Source organism: Helicoverpa zea, chromosome 5 (assembly GCF_022581195.2).
Source record: "Helicoverpa zea isolate HzStark_Cry1AcR chromosome 5, ilHelZeax1.1, whole genome shotgun sequence".
Classification (NCBI taxonomy): Eukaryota; Metazoa; Arthropoda; class Insecta; order Lepidoptera; family Noctuidae; genus Helicoverpa; species Helicoverpa zea.
The window spans coordinates 12,017,241-12,040,898 of record NC_061456.1 but is presented as its reverse complement, the minus strand read 5'-3'; the positions used below and the strand labels follow the sequence as shown (position 1 = coordinate 12,040,898).

At 37.4% G+C, this 23,658-nt stretch overlaps 2 protein-coding genes across 4 annotated transcripts in view; both read left to right on the top strand.

Annotated features, from left to right (window-relative positions):
* LOC124630441 (elongation of very long chain fatty acids protein 7-like) overlaps positions 1–14,801 on the top strand; it is a 54,692-nt gene extending 39,891 nt beyond the window's left edge. For both annotated transcript variants that reach the window (XM_047164348.1, XM_047164349.1), the window contains exons 5-8: positions 7,302–7,464; positions 9,193–9,329; positions 12,515–12,579; positions 13,040–14,801. In XM_047164348.1, coding sequence (XP_047020304.1) covers positions 7,302–7,464; positions 9,193–9,329; positions 12,515–12,579; positions 13,040–13,544 — 870 coding nt within the window. In that variant the 3' untranslated portion in view covers positions 13,545–14,801. The remainder of the gene's footprint in view (positions 1–7,301; positions 7,465–9,192; positions 9,330–12,514; positions 12,580–13,039) is intronic.
* Positions 14,802–17,318: 2,517 nt separating this feature from the next.
* LOC124630285 overlaps positions 17,319–23,658 on the top strand; it is a 115,175-nt gene continuing 108,835 nt past the window's right edge. For both annotated transcript variants that reach the window (XM_047164104.1, XM_047164103.1), the window contains exon 1: positions 17,319–17,564. The gene's annotated coding sequence lies outside the window, so the exon portion shown is untranslated. The remainder of the gene's footprint in view (positions 17,565–23,658) is intronic.

Here is a 23,658-nt window from a genome sequence, read left to right as displayed (position 1 = left end):
CTCCAGTTTGGGGCCCAAACGTCGGAAATGTTCGACGAAGTTCCACCGGCCGTCGAGGACGAGTCCTAGGTACTTCATCGCCTTCTCGACGCCGATGGTAACCCCTCCCACCGTAACTTGGGAACCTGAAGGTGGCGCGTTCCGAAGCCCATGAAAGCACATGGCCTCGGACTTGTGCAATGCCACCTCCAGTCCCAGCAGCTGGATCCTCTCAACGACTATCGCAACCCCGCGCGCCATTATGTCGGCTGCCTCCTGGTGCGACCTCCCTTGTGCCAGTACCAGCGTGTCGTCAGCGTAGCAAACCACGCTGACGCCGCTAGGGAGGTCGGCGCGCAGCACCCAGTCGTAGCCGATGTTCCACAAGAGCGGCCCCAGTACCAACCCTTGCGGAACACCGCACGACATCTCTCGCCGGTTCCATTCCCCATTGTGACCGGGGTAAATGATGGACCTATCCGACAGATAGGCCTCGACCACGCGACGAAGGTAGGTCGGCACCCGGTGGTACCGGAGTGCCTCCCTAATGCAACTCCAGGGAAGGGTGTTGAAGGCATTGGCGATGTCAAGAGATACCGCCAAGACGACCCCCCCCCGGGACACAGCATCCCCCGTCGTGAGAGATCTCACACGTATGATGGCGTCCACCGTTGAGCGCCCCCTGCGGAACCCGAACTGGTTGTCCGCGAGGTCCGGCCCCATCCCCCCAAGGTGCGCAACGAGGCGGTGTGCGACAACTCGCTCGAAGAGCTTGCCCACCTCGTCGAGCAACACGATGGGCCGGTATGCGGACGGAGAGTCCGCAGGGCGCCCCGGCTTCCGAATGAGGACCAGTTTCCCTGTTTTCCAACGAAGTGGGAACTGGCCCCTCTCCATACATGCGCTGAGAAGCCCCCTAAGTCGAGGCCCGAGAGCCTCAAGGGCCAGGACCCAGGCCTTGCCAGGCACGCCGTCAGGCCCTGGGGCGGTATTTTTGGCTTTCAGCCTGGTTACCGCCACTCTCAGGTCCACCCCAGTCACCTCGGGGACATCGTCGTCGTCGGATGTATGGTCCACAGTCGACACCGCGGGTTGCAGAACCATGGGCGGGGGAGAGTGTTCCCCACGCGAAGGGAACAGAGCGCTCACCACCTCCTCCACCAGTTGAGGCCGAAGACTCTGGGTCAGCGGGGGGGCCCATGGGCGGAGCTTACCCCGTACCATTTTGTAAGGGCGCCCCCACGGATCTCTGTCCAAAGTCCCCAGCAGCTCTGTATTGGCCACGTCCTTGGCCTGGATGATGGCCAATTGGAGGGCGGTCTTCGCAGCTCTGTATCCCTCGTACAGTTCCGCTTCCCTGGCCTCTGCATCCGGAGGGCGGATGCGCAGCCTGCGGTGTCTGGTGTACAGGTGTCTCACAGCGACGCACGCCTCACGAAGGGCCGCAATCTCGCTGGACCACCAGTACACCTGGCGTCGGGCGCGTCCTGGCAGGACTCGGGGCATGGCCATGTCACAGATCTCGGACATGGTCTCCCGGAACCACTCCGCCTCGTCGTTGATGTCGGCGGGCCTGTCCGGTGATGACACCCAAGCCCGCACGACTGAGGCTTCCAGGAGAAGCTCCCGGTCAAGGTGCTTCAGCGCCCAACGTGGACCACTCGGGGTCTGCAGGACCGGCGCGTTTGGATTTTGGGCGGAGACGTCAAACCGGATATATACCGGTGATCGGAATAGGTCTCCACCCCCTCCTCGACGTGCCAGTCTAAGACACGCGGTAGCAGAGCGGGGCTGGCGAACGAGATGTCCACTACCGAGTCGCCCCGCATCCGTACACACGTGGGGACAGTACCCCGATTGAGGACGACCAGGCCTGATTCCAGCGCCCAGTCCTCCACCATCCTTCCCCGCGCATCCGTGTGTCGGGAACCCCAGGCCAAGTTCTTGGCGTTGAAGTCCCCTAACACTAGCACAGGGAGGGTGTAACTTCCGACGACGACAGACAACTCCAGGAGGGAGTTGTGGAACTCGGCGAGAGTTCGGTTCGGGGAGAAGTATACCCCCACAACAACTATCTCCCCGAACCGTGCTGCGACGCAACCCCTTCCACTCTTCACCCCTTCGAGGGAAGGAGTACCAGCGGCGGCCGACGATATGATGGTCACCGAGCCGCTAAGGTCCTTGACCCAGTCATCCCTGGGAAGGACAAAGTACGGCTCCGCGACCACGGCGATGTTGATCGACCACTGCGCCATGCTTTGGAGCAACAGGTCCTGGGCACGGGCGCAGTGGTTGATGTTCGCCTGGAGGAAGCGTAGTGGAGCCGTTTTAGAATTCCATCACGTCTTCCTCCTCTTCAGGCCCAGAAGCGGGCACCGCGGCAGCAGCAGCAGCAGCGACTTCGCCGGAGGTGGCGGCGGCCGCGGGAGCTGCGGCAGTGGCCACCGCGTGAGTATGAGGGTCTAGGTTCGATTCCAGGTTAGGCAAGTACCAATGCAACTTTTCTAAGTTTCTAATTATATCTTGGACACCAATGGCTGATAAAAAGGTGAAGGAAAACATCTTGAGGAAACCTGGACTATATAGTCTGAAATCACCAACCCGCATTGAGCAAGCGTGGTGATTAATGCTCAATCCTTCTCCCTGTGAGAGGAGGCCTGTGCCCAGCAGTGGGACGATAAAAAGGCTGTAACAGCAGATAGTCAGAAGACCGAGAAATAACATAAAGTCCTTTTTACCCGGTTGCGAGGAGTGGTTCTGCCTATGTCCCAAAGGTGAAACACGAAGTAACAGCTGGTTATCGATATTAAAAAGTTACCTAATATAAATGCCAAGACTGCCACAATTCACACAACAACCATCCGTTAACCTTTTTGAATAAATTAGTTACCAGAAAGCATGTGCCATTGTCCAAATTCTAAAAACTCTCACTCGTTATCAAGTGTAAAAAAAAAACATCAAAAAGAAAGTTCGTTCATAGTTACATAAATAAAATATTTTCAAAACGGCTGCCCGGTGTCTAAATATTTCAATAGAGAAACGCGAGATAGAATGCTAATGTATTTTTTGAGTGCGTTTTGGCTAGCTTGTTCCTAATTCAAGAATGATTTATATATCAAGCTGTGTGGGTCACACTTGAAGTCGTGGTGGCCTAGTGGGCAAAGAACCAACCTCTCGAGTATGAGGGCGCGGGTTCTATTCCAGGTCAGGCAAGTACCAATGCAACTTTTCTAAGTTTGTATGTACTTTCTAAGTATATCTGAGACACCAATGACTGTGTTTCGGATGGCACGTTAAACTGTAGGTCCCGGCTGTCATTGAACATCCTTGGCAGTCGTTACGGGTAGTCAGAAGCCAGTAAGTCTGACACCAGTCTAACCAAGGGGTATCGGGTTGCCCGGGTAACTGGGTTGAGGAGGTCAGATAAGCAGTCGCTTCTTGTAAAGCACTGGTACTCAGCTGAATCCGGTTAGACTGGAAGCCGACCCCAACATAGTTTGGGAAAAAGGCTCGGAGGATGATGATGATGTGGGTCACACTTGTATGTTAGATCCTTGCATGTGACAAACTTTTTGACATAGATTTGTAACGAGTACATTCTGTCTAGTAGAATAAATTATAGTAAGAAGAAAACTACGGACCAATGTTCATCATCATCATCATCTCAGCCATAAGACGTCCACTGCTGAACATAGGCCTCCCCCTTTGATCTCCACAGATACCGGACTAATGTTATCTAAAACAAAATTGTATGTTTTCCTTGAAAGGCTTCAAATCTATCGAACCGATTTTACAAATTCATTGACTATTGGGTAGCTACACTGTCCTCGTGTGACGTAGGCTATATTTTATCCCGATATGTGAGAAAATTCCCTCGGGCGGGTGTTCAATCACGAGAAACAGCTAATGACGATTTTTTCTCAAAAATGTATTTTCGATTGTTTTTTACCGGAAATATTTTGTCTCTTATTTATTCTTACGTCAAAATAGATAATCTCCATAGTTTTTGTGTACAGCATCCTTCAGATAACGAGTGTTAACAAAAAGTCATATTTCCTCATTCGTTCTGCGTACTGGAATATTTGTTAGGAAATAATAGAACCTTATAGGGTCACTAGCGTGTTCGAAGGATTTGCAAAAGGTTCGCTTAGCTGAGTTAACTTCAAGTAACCTATTGCGAAGTGAGGTTTATGCTAAATATGAATGTTGAATCGGTAAGTTGAATTATAAGCTTTGAATAAAACTTGTTGTGAAGTTGAATAGGTTATTAAAATTATTACAACATTTTCTTAATGTGTTAAATAAGTATAAATACTTGTGTTAACATATGACCACGGTAAAAGAGCTTTGGCTGACTAGGTTTGTCACAGATAGCTATTTTCTGAGGTCAGCCTTTGAGTGAATTCTAAAGAAGTTGGTTTTAAGGAAGGTAAACTGCTGATAGAAAATCAAGTGATAAATAATAAGATACGCATCATAAGAAACTCCTATATTTTCAGCAAAATTCTTAATCTATAACTTTTAAACCTTGAAAGGCTTGTCTATTTCTTTACGTACTATTGTATGAAACAATAAATAAATCACACAAAGTAATTTTGAGTAAACCATGTACTAATGTTTACTACTTACGGCCAGTTTCTTCATCAAAAGTTAAAGTTAAAGTAATGTCTAAAGTAAAAGTAACGGTCAAATTCGTTTTTTCAAGGCTAAAGTGACAGCAAAAGTCATAGAAAAATTGAATTTAACCGTTACTTTTACTTTAGACATTACTTTGACTTTTACTTTGGCTTTAACTTTTGATGAAGAAACTGGCTGTTAATAAATCTTTCTCTTCTATTGTTTGCACAACTATTGTACAACACTCCTAAAAACAATATAATCCAGACAGGGCCACTAATAGAAAGCTTCTAATACCTTTAGAGCATTTCTATTACCCTGAAAGTCAAGGTACACTAAAACCAGTAACTGAAATATCCAAGTGTATAATTGTCAAGAACCTTACAGTGTTTATAGTTTGGATTTGAGAATTTTTGCACAGAATACATGTGTACTCTATAATAACTATCTTACCAACAATAGTTCATATTACTAGCTATATTTTGCCATATGTTTTTGATGTCCTGAATCCATTATTAAAGTCTTTCTTTGACCAAAATTTTTCAAAATATTTTTTTTATAAATTGAACAAATAATAAATTCGACCGTACAACACACACATTTTCTTAAAACGAGACCATTTTGTCGTTAATAAAGTCGATAAAAAACGATCTCAAAGCGCAATGGCAGTTTCACTTTCAAGCGAATGACGTAACAACAGCTGAGCGAGGCTTTCACTGTCAGCTCGGAAGCGTTCATTTCAATGGTCAAGAACGAGTTTACAACCTTGGGGTTCTGTAGAGAATAGACGTACCTGATGATCATGACAAAAATATGGTATGTACGAGTATTAGTATTTATTTCGTTTAGGAATCCGTTTACTCTCTTGCAAAAGGCCTATCAATATCTTCTGCTGATACATGTTATCCTTACCTCATTAGGGTAGCTCTAGGCTCCCAAAAAATGCCAAATATTAATGCTTGGCAGGTGTCTACAACCATCTTTAATCGCGGCATTCTATGACCTATTAATCGGTTAAACTGCGTACTAGAGATATTTCGATAGTAACCCCATACAAGAATGTCAAATTATGTGTCTATATCTACTAAGCACGTCAAATGGCAGAAAAGTTATTAAAATCCACCGCCGTAGGTCCTTAATCGTAGTCCCTCAAAAACTGAACTTAATTATTCACATCCCGGAGACTAAATAAATATAGTTGTAGTGGAATAGTTTAAAACATCATCGCAAGGTCCAAATAACATACGTAACATATCGTAATTTAAAAAAAGAAAGCCGATATTATCAGAAAAGCAATCAATGGGCAGGTAATTCCGGTTCGAGCGCATACCTTTCAATAGCTGTTTTGAATGAAAGGTATCTTACTCTGAAGGGACCTTTTATGTGTATTTAGATAGAAACAAATATTTTTAAATGTTTGATTTGTATTCCTATGAAATTTTGGATTGACATAAGACTATATTATATTAGATTTTCCGACTCCCGAGAGAAAACTTTCAGTAGACGGATAAAATTATGCCTCTTATCGCTCAGAAATAATTAATTGGTTTGTAATTGGTTCAAGAAGTTTCAAAATCGATTCCATAGATATCAATACCTATTGCCTCCACCGATCTCACAAATTTTATATCTTTATAATAATATGTTCATGGAACTTTTACTTCTTATATTTTGTCAATCTATTCCATGTATCATCTGGGCACTTAAAATAAAAATAAAAAGATTTATTATATTTAATCAGTGAGTGCTACTTGCACTTCTAATTAGTTTAATCTTAATTAATGGAAGTCGGCTGCCATTCTAATCTTATGCTTGTTAATTCGTGTCAAATATTTAAATGTGAAACTTCACATTTTACGGATATTACTGCGTTTGAAACATCATTGCATTGTTTTAGTAAATAGCTGTTCCGCACACTATAAAAGAAGTCTATCTGTTTGTTATCAAATTAAATTAAAAAGCGTTTATTCTAAGCAGGCTGAAAAACAGCACTTTTCGAACTGAATTACATGAGATAGCCCGGAAAACACCCACCTTTCACCACTTCCTATGTGTTATTAGGTACTATATTCTTGCAAGTTCAATTAAAATAACCGTAAACATCACATCACATATATTGTTAGCTAAGATACCAATGTCAAAATTAGGTACAGTATTTATTTTCTTTAGGTCATCAATGTTCCCCTTAACGTATGGCAAAGATTTACAAACAGCAGTCGGAACTATGGTCTCCAAAACACGGTGGCTCACTGTGACATAGATGGCCACTCATCCGCGGACCTATCGCGACAAGCGTATTTAACCTTGATCGATGGGTTCTTGCTGCATTTACTTATCCATGAACTCTTTAGTTCTTCATCATCGTCTTTTTACAATCCCATTGCTGGACACAGGCGACTTTTTTTTTAAAGAGAAATTATTAGTGTAGGTTAGCAACGTGTAAAACCTATCATGTTCCTTCTTAAGCCTTTTATGTCCGAGGCAACTTCTCATAAAGAGAAGACATAAGCATTGATCAACTTACTTTTCAACTAAAACTCTTAAAACATCATCACCATCTTCCTGCCCTTAACCCAATTTTTATTTTAGAGTTGGCACAGCATGTCTTGTTCTTCCATATTTCTCTGACAGACTTCCGTCATAAGTAACATTATTTGAACCGAAAAATTCAAATCACCTTACTAAAAACATGTTTCTTTCTACAGATGTTACATCTATGTTGGGTGTACTACTTCTCGAAGCTGTCAGAGTTCGCTGACACGGTGTTCTTCGTGCTCCGCAAGAAGAAGAGTCAGATCACCTGGCTGCATCTGTACCATCACTCCCTGACACCTTTCGAGGCGTGGCTGCTTGTCAAGTTCATTGCCGGTAAGTGGAACGAAGACGAAGTTCTTTTGTTTTTGACCTGTGTAGTTGTGTCAATAATTGGTTGCTGATATGATTGAGGTTGAATGATGCTTGATTGAAGACTACGAACGCAGCGTAGGTTTGCCAACAATGAGATAGACGGAGCATCTGACCAAGATCACGAGTAGTCACTTTCAAATGGTCCTTTTAGAAATCAATGCACTTCTGTTCAGCAGTGAAGGTCCTATAAATAAGATGATAATGACGATATTGGTGTTAAAAATGAGACTGAAATTAAGATGGAAAAATGAACATTGTGCATTATCGTGCTTTAAATTAATTAATCACGTTAGTGATATGAATACTCAGAAAAAACATACAACACAACCAGCCTTTAATTAATAGAAGTCTCACACTTTCCATTCCATCTAATCTATCAGTAGATGTTTTTTAATAAGCGACTATTCACGATTAGTCGAATAAGTATTAGTAGCACTAGAACTTAATAATGCACAAAAATGTGTGAAAATATTTTCAAATTCTATTAATTCTGTGTCACCACAGAAGATTTCTATCTAAGATCTGTAAAATCGATACGAACAAAAAATCCCGTTACAAATTGAAAGTGAAAACCATCTTAGGGCCATTGAAGTGACCAATCAAGGTCATGGCTTGACCCGCTTAACCTACTTAAGCAAAGTGGAAGCAGGAAGTTTTAGAGGTACGTTGATTAATGCGTATCATTAATTATTGAGATAGGAATAGGAAGAAACATGTTAGAAAGACTTTATTGATTAAAATCGTGGAATTAAAATTTCGGAAGCTGTATACTGCAATACCATACCTACATAATGTATTTATTTAGTCCGCGTCCCTGAGAACTTTTACCCGTACGGGGATAAAATATAGCATATTTTACTCGGGAAGAGTGTAGTGTTTTCTGACTGTGAGTGAGTATTTTCGGAGTAATAGTTAAGGGTACAAACAAACAAATCAAAACTCTTTTTTATATTAGTATTAATAGCTCACGAGAGAAAAAAAAACACTTATACAGTGCTTTTTTTTAGGTTCGCTGCATTGGTAAAGACCAACAGAAATTATTACCTAGTATCGTCGTATTTGTATCAGTTACGCGTTATTGCGGGTAAACAACATCTTTAGTTACTTCAACCTCAGTTTTATTATAGGTACCTCTATTGTGTTTACCAACTGAATATACTCTGAAATCAACAATATCTCTGTAATGATAGACATTTGTAACAGGATTTCCTTGAAAAAGGTTACAGGAAAAACTTCTAAATTATCTTCTCGTGGCAATCAGTAAGAGCAATGTTAATGATAGTTCGTTCGTAATCTCGATTCTTACTAGCTTTTCTCGCGGTTCCGTCTGCTTTTAATAGTCTACCTTCCGTCTCAACCACGAAGACAAGTTCTATTTCAAAGAAGAAGAATAATGAAGTTTTTTATTGTTATTTTCAAAGTTAATTAAGAGGTAGATTCTTCTCTCCTTTTAGATAGCTTTAAAATAGTTGAAACTTAAAAAAAAGAAAACAAATTTAAGAAACGTTTTAAATGAATGTCATGCATTTTTAAGCGCTACAATGTATTTAGGAAGCTGATATGGTTCTAGTCCTGGACTTAATATATTTAGTTAAATAGTTCTCATCTGCCAAGAAGGGTTGGGTTTTTTTTTATTGTAAGTACCTAATTGACTGCTCCTAATTCAGAACTCCTGCTATTCTATTCTAGGTGGTCATGGAACATTCTCGAACATCGTGAACAACTTGGTGCATGTGATCATGTACAGCTACTACATGCTGGCTGCTATGGGACCGCAGTACCAGAAGTATCTGTGGTGGAAGAAACACCTTACTACTCTGCAACTAGTAAGTATTAGTTCAAAAACAGAAACGAATTATTTTCTATTTACTGCTGGCCCACTATTTGCTGCATATGAATGCTATTTTCTCAGCTGTGATGTCAGTCGGTAAAACTCTTTGAATTTGTATTCCAAAACAAAAAAACTTCTTATATACCAGTAGCCACTAAAATACCAAAATAGTCGGATATCAGACAGACAATGTATAGGCACCCCCCAGCAGATTGCCTATGTAGCTAAGGCGAAGAAAATTCCAATTACAGATTGACTTTTTTCTTTTTTCGAGAAAAAATGTGATTCTGACTGTCCTTTCTAGGGCCCATCCAAACTCTGAATGACCTAGTATTTTATAGCAAAATACTCGTCCATTTGGCAATAAATAGTTACTAATACTAATTGTTCAATAACGACCAACTATATACATTTTCACATTACCTCCTCAGAGAAAACCGCAGTAAGATTTAACAGTTTTCGCAACTCTAACCCAACACTTAACTAACGAGTCAACAGACAGACATTCAGTCAGTTATCTAGATAAACCGACGCCGAAGCACGGTCTAGTTATTAGTTACCTCAACAATTACAGGCACGAACAGAAATCTCTTAGAATATTTCACAAGTAACCATTCATTTGTTGCTAAAACTAAATTGTTTAATTATTTATTATTTGGCTTATTGGTTTTGTCATCTATGCGAGTTGTTTGAATTTATTTTAATTTCAACCCCAATTAACAAGGAAAATATATATTCATCGCGTATTTTTGTAAACTAGACTCAAATTAAGCTGTTCAGTATTAAAAAGGATTTAAATGTTATAAATCCTCTTTTAACATGTTTTACTTAGGTACACAGATAATAAATATTTATAAGTGAGGTTTAATTCAAATTCTTAATTTTTGTACATAAAATCAATCATAAAAATAAAAACGAGAAATAAAAAGTAATTTAATGAGTTAAATTTTAATATGCTTTAAGTGTCGTTTTAATGTCCTGATTTGCATTATCAAAAACCAAAAACGTGCTTTTGTATAATTTTTGCGTATTAAATAAATTGCGTGGAATATAATTAGTAGTAATTAAAAATGTTAACAGGCTTGCAAACTTTCTAAAAGTTTTTTTTAAAACGCATGTCATACATAGGAATTACAAGCACTGGTATTCAGCTACACCTGGTTAGACTGGTAGCCGACCCCAACACAGTTGGGAAATGCTCGGAAAATGGTGATGATGTTATACATAGGAATAGAGCTAATTCAGGAGATATATTATTTTAATATTTGGTGCTAAGTAGTCCCTTACCTCACCCTTAAAACACAAAAGTATTAAAGTGCATACTTCCGTCACAACGTGGAACTACCAATAAGGATAGCTGGTACCGCGCCTCGCATTCCTTGCGTCCGAGCGGCGTTTGCGCAAGCCTTAGGATATACTACGCACGGAATACTTACACCGTAGTTGCTAGTTTTATTAATATTTCGATTTTGGAGATTATTATCACTTTTACAGTCACGATATAAGTCACTTGCTATCGTGTTTGAAAATTCCATAAAATTTTTGCCATGGAACCTAGATATAAACCGATGTAATTTGTTATGGTTTAATTTACTTATGTTTTGCATGGAACCGTAAAACGTGGCACAGTTTTGTATTTATTCAAATATTCTACGAAACGTATAAACCTTAAAAAGGGGGTCCAGAATAGTTATAAGGAGTGACCGCAGTCCCTATAACACAAATGGTTCCAGGTTTCAATTGGGAAGACGCTTCCTTTCGCTCTATCTACCGCGGAATCTCCAAGCAAAAGACAAAGTATCCTGCAACTATTCCAAAAAATCACAGGCACCCGTAGATGGGCCATTGATCTATCTATACCGATATCTATAATCTCAAAATATCCTCACTACAAATTACCAATAAATAAATCAATGCCCACTCAATACAGCCACGGTGTAACATAACCCCGCATCCGAGCTTGGCAACATTTAGCCACCGTTGCGACACCGCAGCGGAACGCGTATCCTTTCTCCATTAGGAAACACACGTTCTATAAAATGTTTTGCACTTAAATTAACTTGGCTGGGTAGTCGGCCATCTTTGTGTTGATGATATCTTAATTGTGTGTGTTAGTCTTGGTTTTGGTACCTCCGGAATATATTTTCGAAAAGTCCTTTCTATAAACCTATCTGGGTCTTATTTGTCACTAGACCCGCCCGTGTTCCGTAGGAGCCTTCCTCGATGTTAGGTATTAAGTTACCTAGCGTTTTTTAATCGGTCCAATAGTTTCTGAGATGTGAGTGCAAGAAAACAAAAAACAGTTCACCTTCTTCTACATCAGTATAGATATGAGCTTAAAACTTCCCTCAACAAATATGAAACGCTTATCAGAAAATGAACTTAAGACTATTCTCAAAAGCCTCATTGACATTCTTTACCAATTCATCAATCATTTAACAGTCACATATGGCTACCAAGCTACCGTCCATTAACTCATCAATCAAAGAAAAATGGGCAATGAAATTCGACAGAAATAATTTGCGATTAAAAATTACTTGTGTGATTTGCAGCCGTATAATTCTTGAAAGCAGAACATGCAATTTTCTCTGATTCCAATTCCTTTATTAAAAACCCAAAATTATGTTGATTGTGAAACAAAAAGACGTTTGGAGTCATCGGGTTCTCAGAAGCCCTTAATACGATATTTATGCTCTCTTGTATAAAACTCGTGTAAAGTGATTTTGTAACAGAGAAAGTTCGAGAACTTTCTACATTTTTTTAACTAATTAGAGCCCTCTCGTTGTATAATTTTGGTAATTAAGATATAAGCAAGATTATGTTACATGGTCTAGTGCTGCTGAACTATTAAGCAAAAAAGTGATGGTGCAGTTTTTTTTTTTGCGAAATGGATCGAAACCCAATTTTCGTAAGAATCCCCACACTCGACATTTCCGCCTTCAGTTTGATATAGAGATGAATGGTAGTACACACATTACAACGATCAGGTATCCGGCTGGCTTAGTCGTTCTAATACGATTTAATTCACAATTATCTTCAAAATGAACTATTAGCCAACCAAAACTCACAACTGATTATTTAAAACCCCTCGTCCAGAATTGCATAATGTTACCTATCTATCAATTTTACGAAGTTTATTTCTAAAATATCGAATACTCAAAACACTGTATTTTCTTTCAGGTCCAATTCTTCATGGTGCTCTTCCACTCCATGAGCGCTTTGGTATACGACTGTGGTTATCCAAAGTAAGTATTCACATTGCAATCGTACATCAACCTATCAACCTAAAGCAAAAGTTATTTGACAATTGCCAGTCAAAGCAAAAATTCATACGACTTATCTTCCGCCTTTATGTCTTGCAAAATTGAAGACTAGGTTTAGCCTAAGCAAAACAGTAATATTAACGTATTATCAGAAAGCCACGCAACATAAAACCGTGCACAATCGTCATGAACTATTGTGTTATGTCAATTTCATCGCACCTCTATACCTACTGGTTAAGCTATCTAGTGCAAGAAAAGCTTACTCTATTGTGTCAAATGAAGTCGCACGAAGTGTATCAGGATGATTTTGAAACAATCGTTTATGTAACACCAAGCAAATAATTCCCTCGAGATATAATAGAATCAATAGTCTTTTAATACTTTGTAGAATCCCAAAATCTTTTATCCATAACTTTAGTTAAATGCTAAATGTTTGCTACAGATTCATTGCCGCTGGCCTGATCCTGCATTCGACGATCTTCATAGTTCTGTTCATGAACTTCTACATGCAAGCCTACAAGAAAGACAAGCCAAAGAAGAAACAAGCTCTATCAGTTGCTGCAAATAACAACAACAACGACGAAACTCATCTACCCAACGGAATGGTCAAAAGTGATACCAATGGCCATATCAAAAATGGTACAGTAAATGGACACCTTAAAAATGGACTGAATGGACACATCAAAAACGGTGATCTAAACGGACATGTCAGAAATGGTGACTTAAACGAACATATCCACACAGAAATCAATGGTTACATCAAAAACGGTAACATCAATGGATTTGTCCAAAACGGAAACCTTAATGGACATGTAAAAAATGGAGAACTCAATGGTTATCTAAAACATGAACTTAATGGACACGTTAAAACCAACGGCCATTTGCAAAACGGTTACACGAACGGTCACGTGATACACGACATCACAGATAAAGAAAAAGTGCAATAGCCTATACTTTATAGTTAGGTTAGATTGTATACTTTTTATAAATTCAATTTGTATGGAGAGTCAGAGATACTTGAGTTTTTGTCGGTCCCTTCTTGTAATACAAAAAAGTAACTCGATGATGATAGAAAGTGTAATTTCTTTGAGTTAGCGCGGCGTGAAGCTTTCGACCACTCGACCAGCTGACTTAGCAACACGTCTTTAAGATGTGGTCGCCTTTTTGTACACTTATTGAGGAAAACGAAACGCAAATTCAACCACACTCATTTGTTTTGTCGGTTTACGAACACTCAATCGTATCTCAGACTCTTTGAATTTAATGTACAGTTAGATCCAGTGTATAAATAGATATTTCTTGTGAGCTAACTTTTCCTTTAAAATGGTGCGTCTACAATTTTCTTATAATTTAACAAAATTATTTTGGCATCTCAAATTCCGAAATCAACATTTATGAAAAATACCTTTTTTGTACCTGTTTTTTATATTTCTTTTTAAACAGTTTAATGTTAAAACTACCTCATGAGTGGACTTAATCATATTTTACTTATAAGTGTTTTAGCCTCAAGATTGTAAAATAAAAAATCCGCAAAATGAGGCCAGTGGCACACAGGGAGAATTTAATTTTGTCTCACTTTTTTTACTTTTAATGAAATTTTTGCTCACTAAAATACTTTTTTACCAAAAGACTTGTCTTTAGAAGTCATTAATTCCATTACTTCCGTCCATACTAAGCTTTATTAGTTATAAGTAATAATAACTGTAAATAAAGATTAAATTATTTTTTTGTTTATGAAAGTACAAGCAATCATTAAGGTACGATGTGCTTTTCAAACTGTCATAAAAACAGATATTTTTGATGATTATTTTCGAAATTTTTGTCATGTTTTTTTTTTCTGCGAAAGTAAAATAAAATCAAGTACACTGATTTCTAAAATAAGTATTACTAAATAATGTAAATATAATTAAATTGATTGAGATTAATATCAACTTACGTGTAATGGGAGTGATTTGATTATTTTTACAAAATAATTATACAATTTTTGTATTTTATCGTCTCGGTGGGTGAATGGGATTTTAATCCCAAAGATATTTTATATTGCTATTAAACTAAGGAAACCAGTCAGTTTTAGCGAAATTTTAATTTTAGTATAAATAGGTGTTTTATAAAGACATAGACTTAATTATTGTAAGTGATATGTGGTTAAACCTGTATACCCTTTTATACGATAAGTTTCAAAAATAAAATATTTGAAATTTTTATTTGTTTGCTTTTATTGGGAGATACTGTCATCTACCCAAATTTTAAAGGCCAGCTATGTTTTTTTTTTTTTTTACCGACGTCAAAAATCATCATCCCTCCCGCTGTGGGTTAGCAGCGGTGAGGGAGTGTCAGACTCTTACTGACTAAAAAACCGTCGTGTTCCGTCATAGGCCTTTTATGTACCAGGGCCGCGGTATCTCCTTCGAACAACCCGCAGCCCCGGCAGGCCTTGGCCCTGCTGGGCCCCGCTGGGAAGGCCATCTATCTTATAGCGACATATCATTTATACCTTAAAAGCAAGATATATATATATACTGTTTGTGAAAGTCGTTACGATTGAACTAAGAAGCCAAAAACTTGCACAAACAGTCTACCAAGGCTACTTTTACCTGGGAACTGGATTGTGGAGGCCAGATTAACTGTCTCTGAATGACTGTCAATTTATCTTCTGCATTATTTTTGCAATGAAAACTTGCCGGGCCTGGCCCTATAAAAAAAACTTGGCGGATTTAGCTAGACGTCTTAAAGATGAGGTCGTCTTTTTGTACACTGATTTCTGTGTGTTACCATACGAATATTATAAAACTTAAGAGACTTTTTATTAAAATACGATTATTTCAGAAACTACTTTAGTCGTTAGAAATATATTTTAGTGCTAGTTAGCCTGTTTATCGAGGGTGGCTTTAGTTTATATGCTGGGTGCATCAAGTGCTCATTAGTATGATTACTGCTCCAGAAATACTCTATATCAACTTAAGTAACGTGTGAGTTTTTAGAGGTAACTCTGTTTCAGCCAGGGCCGCGATTCTCCTAATTTTACTTAAGCGTCATACGATTCACGTTCGACTCGATTCGACTGAGATCCGATCCCGACTCGATTACGATTGAAGGGTATGTGGCATTCCGCTATTTTTTTTTTTTTGAAATAAACGTTTTTATCCTTTTCTGTCATTCAATAATGAATCATTTTGTCTGCAAATGATTTACGATTGCAAAATGATTGTACAGCAAACTACCGTATGGACCAAAATCACCAAAATAGCAGACCAATCCCACACCAATCAAATGTCAATCGAATACGATTGGTCTTTTATTAGTAGCAGAATGCCCGATATGGTTAAAACTGCTATTGCGATTCGATTTCTACTCGATTTTGACATTATTAACTTAGGAGAATCGGGCCCCAGGGCTCTATAGTTTATGCTGCATCTCCTTCGAGTTAGAATATCGTAAAAGCGCCATCTATCTTCCCAACTTAGATACTACTAAGTTAACCTACCAAGTGCTTCTGTAGAAGTTAGGTTTACTTATACTCTACGATACCGTGGTTACTTTCACTGCGTTTGTAGTTAAGTTTTGCATAGATGTCGCTACTGTGTTACTGTATTTTGTTAAATAAGTAAATTTACTGTCTTTTGTTTATTTATTTGAATTATTACCGGCCGTTGAGATCAATTTTGGTTATTGTACTTTTTTTTGGGTTTTCAAAATAAGAACGTGCAATTGGTTTTAGTTCCTTGTTTCAATTTTTTTTTCTTTGATCTTCTATGTAACTTTTTAAATGAACTGACTTTTATGAAATTTATTTTATTCTTTTTCTCATAAAATACCAATTTAAAAGGCAAATGAAACAAAAACAAACTAATTAACAAAATCAAAAAAGGCTAATTCCCGTAAACAGCGAACGCATTACCCTTTATAGGCAATTCAAAGAATTAATTGCTAAGAAAATCGAGCTTTAAAAATTTAACGGCGTGTCGATAACAACTCGGGCCCTCGCTAAACCTTAATTATGGCCCTGCAAAATGTCAATAAACCTGACATTGGTACATTTTTTCTTCCCCTTTCTAATTTGTTAGCCCTAGAATCGTAAGTATCGTAACCCTATAATATATCATCTAGTCTTACTTGACCCCTCTGACGGAACAAATTGTTTGAAGTGATGGGTCATAGTAGATTGGTGTTGTAATATGTATTGAGAAGGGTAGACTCGGGGTAGGGACACGCGCTACTCTGTCACCTTTTGTAAATGATGGAGTGAAAGAGATGGGGATAATGCTGCCCTTGTTTATTGACGTTTCTTTTTACGTTGAGATGTTTAACAATGACGTTTACCCAATTCGAAATTTAAACTGTTTTTATTTATAATTTCTGTTCTTATGAAAATCTTCAAATTAATCGTGATACTGTTATTGAATATGTTACAAGAAACAAACATAAAAATCTATTATTAGTATGTAATTTATTTATATTACTAATTATGTTTGTATTAAAACCCTATGGATATACATTAAAAGCAGTTTAAAGTTACAAAGAACATAGCATATAACAAAGTTAATTAAAATTACCCAAACAACAAACAAAACACAATCAAAAATTACAACACCAACCAAACCACAAAAGCCCGCTACATCCATCACCATCAAAACAATCAATATACACCGTAAAACGGAACGTCTGTTCGCCGGCCGGGACGAAAACCCTAGCCAGGGGTAGGTAGGGAAGTCAGTTCTGTGCGCGTCGTCATCGCGCACGCACGCGCGTCGCGTACCGCTCCCACACACACAACAAAAAACCTTAAAACCTTCACAATCAACCCAACGTGAATAACATTAGTGCTACAGTGTATTAATAAGTGTTATTAGTTAACTATAACAGTGATACAATACAGTGACTCAGTGCAACTACCAACGAAACAGCGTTCAACCATAATGATATAAAACATTTTCTACGATAAATCGCTTGTTACTCTGTTTTAATCGGTAATGTGCCTTCTTTGAGGATTACTGTTGTTATGTATTAATGTATTATGTTCGTGAACCGCAGTGGGGGTGGAAATCTATGGAATATGCTAATAAGTTGGTTTCTTTTAACCCGCACACAAAAAGCTCTGCACTAGACACTGCAGTGCGATTTGTGTTGCAAATTCACCAGAATTTATATCCTTTCCGTCTGTACTTACTATTTTATCTATTTTCATTAACAAACTCGGAATTTTCTCTCGTTCTTTTGAGTTATTTAGATCCGTTCCAGTAGAGATTCTTTCGTTTTTGTTACGTATTCTGTTATTATCTAAGCTAAATTGATACAAGTTTCGTTTGAATTAATTGTTACGTTGAATTTTGGAGCAGAATTCAACAAAGTTGTCAAATTCCAGTGAGAATTCGATTACAAACAATTTTCACTTCATAATAGGAACGGGTAGTGTCATTTCCTTTGTGCCAATAGTCTATTTGCTCTAATTTCCTGCTTTGCTTGTTATTAACGCGTCTGCATCAGATCTGGATTTAGATTTGTCGAGCTCAATCCGAGTGTCGAGTTAGATTCGATTGATTTACTTTTGATCGATTTGAATTTCAAATCAATCGGTTATTTGTTTTGCTTCGAGAAATTGATTGACTTTTCGTTGATTAATTGAGTATTATAACGAGCTATGGTTCAAAGTGGAGCCGATGACTAAGCCACAATTTTCAATTTCCTACAGTAAAAAAAAAAAAAAAACAAATTCATTACCATATTTTTGGAGCAGTCCGATGACGTCACATAAAAGGCAATAAAACAGAAAGCTAGGACGTATTTAAATATTTTAATGGCAAGACACAACGGCAATGCGTGTCTAGCCTTTAAACATAGAACTATGAAAATAAAGAAACATGAACTAGACAAAGCTTTCGTTGTGGAAGTAAAAGCTGCAGTTGAATAACCCGAGCTTGAGCCACGTGATTATTACTTACTGCCTATATACTTTTGTTCTGGCGAAAAACCACAAAAGTATTCATTGTGGTTCAGATTCAATAAGAATGCTTTTGAATAACGGTCAATTTTGTTTTGAAGCAAATGATCGATCTATAGAACCTGAAGATAAACTATACAAATATCATACGAACAAAATACTGACTAATGATGATAAAAAGGCTGCATACAATGAAAGAAAGAAAGGTGATCAAAACTACATCGTAACAATTACCAACATGGTAACCTTGGTAATAAAACCCAATCGATATGAAATTGATAACCTAGTGGAATCCAAATGGATAATCAAATTGGAGGTTAGAAATATTTGAATGTTTTTGATTTGTGTTTTTGTATGTCTAGTGAATGCTCTTCTATCGATCACTAATTCTCGAAAACACTTTGACCTTTGACATTCATCCAGAACTTTATCTGGATTGATGATATATGTACTAGTACAAAAATCATGATACAAATATGTTTGTATACTTTTATCAAAATTCCATAATCGTTAATGTTCATAATAAAGAAAGTATAAACACATCAGTAAAGGATAAACCATCACGTACAGAAAAACATCATCGACAAAGAATTTCAATATTTTTTTCACAACGAGCCTGAACATCATTCATTCATAAAGAACGGGCAATAAAGGAATTGGTTTCGAACAGACAAAAAAGGAATGGTCGACGTTATTAAATCATTCTCAACTTGGCTCATACAAAATTCTAGCCTTTGCTTGTACATCGTCTAGAAAAAATATTTATATGCCATCACAATCTTCTAATTTAATTGTTGGAATGGTATAGAATAGATGCATTATGTTTCATCCATCATATTAATTTAGTCTATTATATTTTAGTTTTTCGTCTTTCTGATCGGCTGTCTTTATTCATTTCTACCTATAAACATATCTTTTATATTTTCATGCTACTTAATACTTTCTTTAGAATTGACTTCTGCATAGTTTTTTTACGAAATCCGCCAAGACTTATCTTGGTTATCGCTAAGGCATGAATTTCTGAGTACTCCGGTTAAGTAGCTGTTACTATGTAGATCTCGGTATAACCATCGTCCGTCTTCGTATTATTAATGTCTACTTTGTGTACCTGTACACAAATGGCATCGTTATTGTCGTGGATGGCATTAACGTTCTCACGAAACACCCAATGACACCGTTTGAACGGTTTCAAGAAATGTGCATCATTGAATGTCGGCTTGAAGATGGGCTTGTAATGTCTTTTGTTTATATGATTGAATGTTCTGTAATTATAATGCTGGACTATGAATGGGACGGGCCACTTATAAAGCAATGCATTATAAAAGATGAATAATATAATTAACACTGATTGTTATTTGGTATTGTTAAACAGTATCACTTGATTCTCTGTCAGAAACGTTTGAACTACAGCAGTCACTTTACGATAAGTAATATTTCACTCGGCAAAACTATTTACATACAGCAACTATGTTACTAGGACGGCGTAATTTAGCCTTATTACCTACCGATAAATTGATAACCTTTCAAGATATCGAAATAATACGACTCGGGACAGACAATTCGGAATTTGGAGCAACGTCGGCCCAAATTCTAAATCTCCTATTCAAATACATCAATCAATTAGCCATTTTATTTCAAAAGGGGACAAAGGTATACCGAAAACCATGGAATAATTCCGAGTGGTATTGAAGGAGAGAGCTCAAGTACACAACAAAAGATGGAACTATACGTCTTCGATGCCAAAATAGAATAAAACACGCAAGCTTAAAAATAAAACACAGGAGATCTATCCCGACGACTTATTTCTCGTCCGGAAGTTATCAGAACGACCGGTTATTCTACAACAATGAGGCCGGTTCTTATGTAAACTGAACAAGAAATGATGCAGAAGATGCATTTGAAATAAACAGAGTACAGACTTCTAGAACATTGATTCAGGATAAACTCCATCAAGATGACATGGTGCATGTTGAGGAGCCTGTCAGCAAAATAAATGTTGATTGGCTGAAGGTGCCTTATACCTTATCAAGTGGCTATTTAATTCAAAATGCAATATATTATTTTATTATGTTCTTCACTTATGTAAACCAGAACACATTTGCGCGAAATCAGTTTCATTGCACTCTACAAGTCATCGATTACAGATCACCGAAATTCTCTCCTGCTGTTTCGTCTATCACTTAATCTCGAAAATCTCTTCAATCCTTGAATGGCCTATCAGATTTAAATCGGATTAGCAATTGCTCTAGTTAACCATGTACGGCTTGGATATTCTGATCTTATTTGTTCCATGATCACGTCCATTTGGATCGTGTATGCGTATGCGGCTGATGTTGTGGCATTTTTATTGGAGCAATGTTTATTTATTTATTGGTTGGTTTTGTGTTGTTTGAAATTGGAGTAAGAACTTGTTTATATTCTTGGGACGTTGTATTTGCTGGATTATGTAGTCTATTCGGTTTATCTGTTTCATTTTTGTATCGTTCTGTGTTCTTGTCTTCAGTTTCTTTGAGCTTTCCTGTCTTATGTTGATCAGTTGCTATTTCTTTAAATCCTTCATTAGTTCCCACAATAAATTCCAAACAACTATAGATAATGTTTTATTTCTTGTGTAACTGTAAGCATTAATAGCTTAACATACTTTGTTCATAATCAATGTTTTAATAATTTAGCTCTACAACAATAGAATCGGTTTTTTGAGAGGCATTCGGTTCTCATGTATGCGTACGAGTTGATTGAGAGCACGATCTGTCTGTGTTCGGTGGTTTTTTGTTCAGGTTAGCATTTGTTTGGTCTCGATCAACAAGCTATAGAGTAAACCCCATTGAGTTGAGGTTTTGTGTAGCGAGAAATTGGATATCGGTTTTCATTTGTGTGTGACAAAAAAACGAACGAAATAACAATTTGGGATTGATTTTTAGTGATTTTTTTGCGAGCTTCGGGATTTTGGTTTACGTCCAAATAATTTATAGTTTTTATTTTGTTGTGTGCTTACATGACTGGTTTATATTGATCATGAATACATGCAAGCTCACCAAACAAATACCCTGCACCCCAAAATTCGTCCCAAATCAATCATTCATAGCCAAATGTTTAACCCTAAAAAAACCCGATCATGCGAAAAATCGACCAACGTCTGATCGTCATTTCCTTACTAAACATTTCATGGCATAAACTATTTAACATAGACTCTATTGCCTAGATCTTAAGGATCATTTTGGATATGCTAGTTAGTGTACAGATGAACTATCGCAGCACGTGTCAAGTCAAACCCTTAACGTTGATGATGAAAAAAAAAATGTTTCAGTAAACGATGCGTGTAGCGTTGTATTCAATTAGTGAAGTCATTATTCCTATTAGCAAGAACGGTGGCACTCGTGTGAAACAAAGGAACATCTGGGATTTTATTAGAATCAGCTATTATTAGTTTAGATTTGTCATTGTTTTGAACGGGATGACTTGTTGAAGAGAAAATTACTCGTACGTTAATTTAACTCAAAAATTGTGACTTTACTTACAGAAGTTTCTTTGTTGGCAATTTTGGCAAAGCTACTCCATGTAACTTTAAATTCATTCTATTTATGAAACATTTCTTATATTTCATTAATAAAAGCTGAATCTGCACATAAACCTCGCACTTCTACTTATTTTCACAAAAAACACCTTAATCATCATTACAGAAATAAGCTTCGAAAAGATAACCTATCATCGTTAAACACTGCTTTCCTACATTACCTACCAAATTAACGATAAATGTGCCTACACTGCTAATGGATAAGTAAACCAAAGCAATAGATAGATACATTATTGGAAACAGCCGTAAGACAACTGAGGCCATTGCTTCTAATAGAATCCTTCAAGAAAACCAATTCATCTACTTCCATTTTATTGATACATCTATCCGTAAAAACCTAAAAATCTATAGGAATTTATACCATCTTACCATGGATATTTACGACCACAATAAACGTATTCCGCTATCAAATGATTTGATACCAGATTCCCATGATAATTATATGGGGTATTACAGTAACAATAAAAATTTATAACACCATGCACCATGGGAGAAATACAATAAATATCGGTTTCTCATGTACCGCCTCTAAAAATGTTACGGGAAATAGTATTTTGATGGAATAGAGAAATATGGAGTATTTTGGACTAGGGGTCGATATTCGTTACAATTGTGAAGAGAATGTTATTATTTGTTTTGTACGAGATGGTGGTAAAAAGTGGGCAACAAAACTAATAGAAATGACTAAAGAAGAAGCTGCTATAAATGAAATGCATCAAAACACTGATCGAGTTGAAAATGTCGTCTAACTGTATTTTAAAGAAGAACTACTTGTACTTAAGACTTTCCTTATTCAATACTAAACGAATGCCCAAAAAGATAATAGTGTCCAAACTTACAAATAAAGTTAAGAAGAATTTTATAACAATACCACAGTTGATGGCAATTACTTACGGCACATAGAAGAGTATGGAATAATAAAACTCGCTGTTTCGATCCCAAATAAAGTTGGGATGATGATTATATTATTGTATTTTACTTTGCTCCACTTGAAGTATCACATGTCCATAAAGTACCCTAATTATTAAAACAGTTGCAACATCAAAGTTTTTTCCTTCAATACAATTACACATGTACATAAAGAAACGCTTCATAAAGATTGCATGCTATTATTAAGTGTTCGTTTAAGTATAAATAGGACATTCTGAGATAAGACAGCTGTTCGCAATAACCCAGTACAGTGCTGTCTTTATTGCCACCTGTCATATTAATACGTATTGCAAAAGTTTTATGTGTAAGAAATAATTTATGAACATCGGGGACTATATTATTTAGATCACGGTTTTTTCTAACATAGTTAGTGATAATTTCATTTTCCAAAAATGAGGATTTTGAAAATATTATAAGGTGCTTTTGAAACGTGCATTTAAAATTCATCTGTTTCTTACTAGCGTGATTTTTGAAAATCATAATTTTAAAGAGTATTTTGATATCTTTCACAGGAAAATTAGAGTGCCTATCAAGAACTAAAATATTATAATAAGAAAAAAACAATATTGACAACCACATTGGTTCTCAATAAACACATAACTAGACGCATAATGAACGT